At 40.2% G+C, this 7,506-nt stretch overlaps 1 protein-coding gene across 1 annotated transcript; it reads left to right on the top strand.

Annotated features, from left to right (window-relative positions):
• Nucleotides 1–885: 885 nt before the first annotated feature.
• LOC127295937 (kinesin-like protein KIN-5B) lies at nucleotides 886–7,325 on the top strand. Its single transcript, XM_051325972.2, has 23 exons — nucleotides 886–1,210; nucleotides 1,453–1,579; nucleotides 1,789–1,944; nucleotides 2,015–2,355; nucleotides 2,439–2,577; nucleotides 2,999–3,096; nucleotides 3,174–3,330; nucleotides 3,411–3,477; nucleotides 3,547–3,623; nucleotides 3,894–3,947; nucleotides 4,036–4,116; nucleotides 4,215–4,326; nucleotides 4,448–4,534; nucleotides 4,617–4,792; nucleotides 4,886–5,047; nucleotides 5,135–5,242; nucleotides 5,334–5,492; nucleotides 5,564–5,647; nucleotides 5,729–5,934; nucleotides 6,049–6,150; nucleotides 6,255–6,364; nucleotides 6,464–6,615; nucleotides 6,864–7,325. Exons 1-23 carry the CDS (start codon nucleotides 1,002–1,004, stop codon nucleotides 7,065–7,067), a joined length of 3,168 nt encoding a protein of 1,055 aa, XP_051181932.1. The 5' UTR covers nucleotides 886–1,001; the 3' UTR covers nucleotides 7,068–7,325.
• The last annotated feature ends 181 nt before the right edge of the window (nucleotides 7,326–7,506 follow it).

Raw genomic sequence — 7,506 nt, 5'->3', positions numbered from 1 at the left:
ACCCCCCATAGGACCTCCCCACGCCGAGTTCACCGCGATCCCTATTCTCCGCTCAACGCGGGAGCGAGCGGTCGCTCCGCTTAGAGCGGGATAGGGTTGGGCCGGCTCATTAGCGATGGAATTCGTTTTCCTTTATTTTTTTGCTTCACTTTTCTCATTTTCTACCGGTTTTCATTTGGTTCTGCTGGTTTTTCCCTCCAGTTTTTTTGGTTTTGTCGATTGGTTTTTTCTGAAATTTCCAAAATTTGAACTTTTTTGTATTTGAATGTTTTTAAAGTTTGAACATTTTTAGATTTGAATGAACTTTTTAAAGTTTAAGCAATTTTTATTTTGAATATTTTTAGATATGAACATTTTTCGTGTTTGAACAATTTTCAGATTTTTCTGTTCGGTTTTCTTCTCAGGATTTTCCATCTTTTTTATTTTCTCTACTTTCTTTTTCGCAATATGAACAATTTCAAAACTAAACAATTTTGAAATCTAAACAAATTTTAAGTTGAATATTTTTAAAATTTGAACTTTTTCGAAGCTGAACAATTTTCAAATTAGAAGTTTTTTTTATCCGAACATTTTTCTAGTTTGAACTTTTTCTGAATTTGAATTTTTTTCAAATCTGAACGATTTTGTAGTTTAAACATTTTCAAATTTAAACTTTTCGAAATCTGAACAATTTTTTATTTGAACATTTATTTCAAATTGAAATATTTTTCAAAATAAACACACCAGGAAACGGACAAGGATTCGCATCCAGCCATCGAGTGCTGAACGACCAGAGCTGATGCGACCAGGGACGCAGATGGGCCGGCCCATCGTCGTTCGGGACAACAGATTCCCTAATCGGACGCGATCTAAACCTCCGCTTAAAGTGATCCATAGGAGCTCCCCGAGTTCACTCAGCATTTCAAATTTCTCCCTCTGCCCCTCTCGCCATTCTCCCAAATCGCCGAGCCAAATCCTGCAGAAACCACGCGATTCCCCCAAATCCGAGCGCCGCCGGCGGCATGGCGCAGACTCCGAACCCCAGCCGGAGGTCCTGGGTGGGCCCAGCGCCGACCCCCTTCCTCACGCCACGCCCCGAGCGCCGGGAGCTGCGGTGGGCGGAAGCGGGCTCGCACAGCTCCGTGCGCCGCAGCGGGGTAGGCGCCGTCGGCGTCAACGGAGGGAGCGACAGAGACCGCGAGGCGAACGTGCAGGTCGTGCTCCGGTGCAGGTGATGTGCTTACGCTTTGGCCCCACCCTGTTTCGCGTTGATTTACCAAGTGCACTGTACGAGTAAGGTGGATACTAGATTAATCAGTGGAAATACTAAGTACTAGCTTTTTATCTGGGATTGCCAACTGTTATTATTGACTAGTAAAACTTAGAGCAAATTGCCGCCGGTGCTAGTTCATGTTTCCAAAGACTAAGAGATGCTTCATGCTGATGCGTTTTTGTGACCGGTGCACGGTTTAGGCCACTAAACGAGGAGGAGCAGAGAGCGAATGTGCAGAGCGCTGTCTCTTGCAACGAGATGAAGAGGGAGGTTACAGTTCTCAACAGCCTCTTCAAGCAAGACGACAAGACATTGACCTTTGACAAGGTAAAGCCACTAGCGATCTCTGCGCTTTCTGCTTATCATGTATCGATTTTTTGCATGCTTGTACCCATCAAACAGCTGCGATCATTTGGTTAAGGTTAATTCTAAAGGATCAGAATATCTGTAATATGATCATTGCGTAAATGCCAAATTCATGATTAAACTTGACTCGCATGAATTTTCATTAACATATGGTTATTGTTTGATGCCAGGTGTTTGGCCCAAAATCCCAGCAGAGAGCGATATACGATCATGCTGTTGCACCTATCGTCGACGATGTCCTTGAAGGCTATAATTGTACTGTCTTTGCCTTTGGGCAAACTGGAACCGGAAAAACTTATACCATGGAGGGGGAGATAATGCAGCAGGTACGAAAAAATAAATTTGCTTAAAAAGTTACATGCAGCAACTGAATAATTAACCTCTTATGCTTTTTAGGTGGGTGAGCTGCCAGCTACTGCTGGTGTCATGCCAAGAGCAGTGCGCCATATCTTCGATATATTGGAAGCACGGAAGGCTGACTATAGCATGAAGGTAACCTTCTTGGAGCTCTATAACGAAGAATTAACAGATCTGTTGGCTTCCGAGGACCAAAGCAGATTCCCTGAGGATAGACAAAAAAGGTCTACTATATCTCTTATGGAAGATGGCAAGGGCGGGGCGGTCATAAGAGGCCTTGAAGAGATTGTTGTCAAAAGTCCCAGTGGGATATATAGTCTTTTGGAACAAGGATCAGCTAGGAGACGCACTTCTGACACTGCGCTGAATAAGCAGAGCAGGTCAATGACCATTTCAATTTCTTTTTTATGGGTGCCAAAAGGGGCGTGTTGGATACTGAGCATTTTGCATCATGTACTTGCAGCCGATCACATTCTGTCTTTTCAATATACATCTATGTCAAAGTAACAACAATAGGGAATCAGGAACTCATAAAGTGTGGGAGGTTGAACCTTGTAGACTTGGCAGGATCAGAGAGTATAGCTCGATCAGGTGCAAAAGAGGTACTTGGTTCTCTTGCAAGCTGACAAGTGATTACAGTATCTGTTTGCCATGCTCCATCATTGGTCTCCTTGGGTTTAGTCGATCTGTCCATATTTTCTATTGGTCTAATTTGTAAAGTGCATGCTGGAAGATGATAAAATTATATATATTTCTGCCACATTTAAATAGTTAAATCGAATGCAGTTTAGGAATATTGCAGGTCCTACAGATAATCATCCTGTCCTCTGAAGTATTATCTTCGCAGCAAAAAGGAAACACTAGTTCTTGGAAAGTTACAATGGAAGTTTTGATTGTGCAATATGTTGTCCTAACTGATTGTTATTAGGTAGTACATTTGATCTTAGGAGGGCGCTACCTTATAATGTCAGTTCTTTTACATGCCAATACATTTCGAAGTCATGATTTATAGCATGCTGATAGGTTAGAGCAAGAGAAGCTGGAGAGCTGAATAAGAGCTTATTGACACTGGGTCGTGTCATCACTGCACTTGTGGAGCATTCAGTTCATGTACCATACAGGTACCGGGCATTTCTCATAATACATCAGAAAGCTGACACATAACTTATTCATTGTTATTTATTTTGAACTTTACCAGGGACAGTAAGCTCACGAGACTGCTAAGAGAATCCTTGGGTGGAAAAGCCAAAACTTGCATCATAGCAACAGTAACTCCAGCTGTCCATTGCCTGGAAGAAACTCTAGTTACACTTGATTATGCTTATCGTGCTAAAAGTATAAGAAACAAACCAGAGGTACTAGTTTCCTACTTCTATTCATTCCTGGTCTTCTGGCTTAGTTGATATCCTTGTCTCAAACTTAACTAATGCTGTAGGTAAACCAAAAAATCAAGTCTGTTATGCTCAAAGATCTTTATCAAGAAATGGAAAAAATGAAACAAGGTTCTTTTCAATCCTCTATTTTATTCCTAACATTATTATATGGTTCACAAGTCACAAGTAAATTTTCAGATCTGAAAGCCGCAAGGGAAAAGAATGGAATTTATATCCCTCATGAAAGTTTTGTTCTAGAGGAGGCAGAGAAAAAGGTATATACTGTTTCTAAAATAACCCAATCAATTTTCTCTACGGCACTTAGAGAGAGATATGTGCTAGGTTATATGGGTCTCATGGGCTTTACTATGTTATGGGCTAAACTCTAGATGTACAAGTATACATATGACTTTCCCTAAAAAAAAGTATACATATGACTAATACTGTCAACACATACAAGACTTCAGATTATATTAAATATAGTTTTGTAGAACCTCTGTGGAATATATCGAATGTTATCTTACTATTTTTATCATGTGTTGCAGGCAATGAGGGAAAAAGTGGACTGTTTGGAGCTTCGTCTGGAGAAGCAGAACAAAGTATAATTTTACCTAATTCAAGTTTTGATGTATTAATTTGTTTACTAGTTCAGGATTGAACTGACTTGCACCTTTGGTGGTCTGGCAGGAGCTCGAAAAATACAAAAAACTGTACCTAGCAGAACAGGAGTGCAGGATGAATTTGGAAATTCAGAATACAGAGTTAAAGGTAGCACAGTTTGGCTGGCATTTTTTTTACTATGCGAAAACCTCCTTCTGATTTGTTAGGCTTTTAGATCTTCATATTTTCTACATCTGACTATTTAGATGAAGACTGAAAGTTGCAAGGAGGAATTTCTGGATCTTCAGGAAGCTCATTCTAGAGCTGAAATGTCTATAAAGGAAAAGGAATACATAATCTCAAATTTACTACGTGCTGGTAATTGTTTTAAACCTTAAGTAAATATGCAAATTTCTAGCTTAAAAATCTTAATAGATGTAGGAAGCATAAATGTTGGATCACCTTCTGATGTTTGGTACTTTTTCATGATATTGTATAGAGCACCAAATTCTTGAACGTGCAAAGGGTATGTGCGGCTCCTTCGAGAGTGCATGTGGAGATATCGCTGATCTTCAGAATAAACTAGGTAAACAGCTAGTTCTTCACCCTCAGTTTAATCCAGATTGCTGCTTTCTTGCACTGACTATCCTTGGTGTTTTGACATATAGAAAGGCGATCGAAAACTGAATCTGAAACTAGAGGGTTATTATTCAATTTTCGGTCTCAAATGGATCAGAGTCTTGGACTTCTTCATAACACAGTTGTTGGATCTATTTGTGAGCAACGCCAATTTTTGGAGTCTATGAATGAACAAATGAATTCATACTTTTCAGCTAAATCTGAGGTACTATTACTAAATTACTTATTTATATGCAGTTCAAGATCAACATGATTAGCCCCATACACTAATTTAACTGTATTATGTCACTTCTTCCAGTTAGCGAACCATATGGAGAGAAGAATCGCAAATGCCAAAGATATGCATGCCTCTGGTTTGCAATGCATGAACGAGCTTGCCAAAACTCTGAAGCTGCGATCCATCACAGACTCTGAGCAAATGGAGCTGAATATATCTTCACATGCAATAGCTGTTGGCAATGTAAGAATAAAACTATCACTTTTAATTTATCTGATTAAAATTAATGAGCCACATTACAAAATCTAATCAATGCCTACTTATTAACAGTTTCTAGCAGTGATGGTTTCGGAGGCTGAACAAGTACAGACTGAAGTTCTAAGATCCATCTCTGAACTCAAGGAACTACTAGCCTTTTCTGCTAAACAGCAAGAAGTAGTATGTCTAATCGACCCTCGCTTTTGTTAACATCTGCATCTGTAGCACATTATGTCACGTGCCCCAACTCATTCTTAATTTTTTTTGGTAGGGGTTGCAAAAGAGTCTTACCTCAGCACAAGCCATGTCGAAGACATCAATTGGTTTCTTTAACTATATCAGCACACAGGCATCTAGGATCATGGAACTTATGGAGCAAAGTCAAAGAGGAAGCTCCTCTCAGCTTGTTGAATTTGAGAAGGGTTTTAAGGTTGGTTGGTTTTGGTACATATACAATTCATATACTGACATACTCATTGGTAACATCCTTCTTTTAAATAGGAACTTGCTATTCAAGAAGAGCAAGCTGCTCTTAACAAGATTGCTGGAATTTTAGCTGGCTTGACAGCCAGAAAAACGACAATGGTCAGCTTAGCTATTGTTTAATTGAAAAAAAGACAAGCCTCTTTGTATGACTTGGGCAATAACTGGTCTCTCTTTTGGCAGGTTTCAGAATATGTCGGGCAACTGAATGAGAAATATAGCGAAGAGCAGAAACACATGATATTGGAAATGTCCAACCTACAACACGTTTCAGGTAATGGCATAAAGGAAGCTACATCCTGTGCTGGAAAGATAGAGAAACAGTTCCAAGAGGTTAAGTCATCACATGCCAACACCAAAGATCAAATGGGAGATGTCTTGCAGCTATGGTACCGATCTCACTTGCCTAACTAAAATTATGTGCAATATGAATTACTTATTCTCCCTTCAAGTCTTTTGGAATGCAGGATTTGTTTATGCTGAACAAACTTTGCTGATTGCAGCTTGGAGAGAAGCAACCATTCTGTTTCTTACTGGTCACATACACAGTCATCTTTAGAACATCTAAATAAGAGCTCGGTTTTGGAGGCTCATGATTTTATAGGGTAAGTTGTATTCATTTTACAAAAGTGGCCATTCTGGGCTACATTGTTATAAACCTTGCAGTGTAGCGTCTTTCCAGTTTTTCTTATGATTTTTTTGCATGCAGAGAGAGAAGAAGCGAAAATGACAGTATTATCCAGGAGATTCTGCTTCTTTCTGCACAGAACGATGCAGGGTTTCATGCCATGACATCTGATATTTTAGGCGCTTCAAAGAGTAACATATCTACTACCATTGACAGATTTGCTTGGATTATTACATATTTTTTTCCTCCAAAGGTGGTGCTTTACTTACATTGTCCATTACCATTGCCAGATTCCCACTTACTGGATCATGAAACTAGAAAGACAATGGAAGCTGTAACCACCTCTCTCTCGAATCATTTGGGATTGCTGAATGAAGAACACAGTCAAGGCACAGAATCTATAAGAAGCATTACAAGTGACTGTGTTGAAAAGGATTACTCGGTAAGGTTTTATATTACTACCCACACTGCGTTAATTTAAACTAGAACCGAGAAACAGTTAACCTTTGAATACACAAAATGGTTATTTGTTGGTCAAGTTTAGCTGGATAGTTGAACTTTGTTGAGTTCATTGCAGTAAATTGGTATAAAGACTACCGTTGATAATGCAATTTTAAAGTGAACCATATATTCTTGCTCAGTATGTACCTCGGGAACATGCTTAACACTTCCAATCTCCTGGTATGACAGGTTAATAGTCCAGTTCATAATCGGGAGCCACCAACCGGTGCATACAGCTTCAAATCAATCGAGGAGCTGAGACCCTCGGTGCTAGACCTAGTGGCGAAATTCAAAGCAGAGAACAAGCTGAGCGAACCGGACAAGGGCAAGCAATACTCGGATCAAAGGACACGTAGTGCTCCAAGAAGTCCTCTGATGCCAGTCAATCACTAAGATCAGTGAAAGACAGTAGGGTAGAGTAGCGAACTGTAACATGGCCCAGATGTTGTGAAGATGGCAAAGATCCCTTGCCGACTTACCGCATTGTTGCTAGATTAGCGTGCACCAGCGAGATGTTGCAGGTGCTTGCAAATGTTTCTGATCGTAGGGCAGCCAAGACCAGAAATGTGGAGGGCAATCGTTATGGTGATTGTGTGTGCGTATAGATCAATTGATCCTGGTAGTATTTGGCTTCCCAAGCCTTCTTTCTAATCGGTCAAATATGTTTCCTGGTCTATTGCTAGATGGTAACATCGAAATTTCGATGTGATAAAAGCCTAAAAAGCTGTCATACATAATTTCCGGGTGCAGAATCTCCGTTTCTATGATCCACTGGGGACAGAACATTTCCGACGACCACTTGAGTCAGCCTGTAAGTGGGCTTGCCCGTGGG

The sequence above is a fragment of the Lolium perenne genome, chromosome 4, assembly GCF_019359855.2.
Source record: "Lolium perenne isolate Kyuss_39 chromosome 4, Kyuss_2.0, whole genome shotgun sequence".
NCBI lineage: Eukaryota > Viridiplantae > Streptophyta > Magnoliopsida > Poales > Poaceae > Lolium > Lolium perenne.
The sequence above is the reverse complement of the archived record's forward strand: the minus strand, read 5'-3'. Positions and strand labels throughout refer to the sequence as shown.

What these genes read in the sequence shown, in the direction of transcription:
- LOC127295937 (XM_051325972.2), top strand. Translation starts at nt 1,002, where the DNA reads ATGGCGCAGACTCCGAACCCCAGCCGGAGGTCCTGGGTGGGCCCAGCG. An exon ending in GTCTGGAGAAGCAGAACAAA is followed by an intron (nt 3,948 to 4,035) that starts GTATAATTTTAC and finishes GTGGTCTGGCAG; the next exon opens with GAGCTCGAAAAATACAAAAA. An exon ending in TTCAGAATACAGAGTTAAAG is followed by an intron (nt 4,117 to 4,214) that starts GTAGCACAGTTT and finishes CTGACTATTTAG; the next exon opens with ATGAAGACTGAAAGTTGCAA.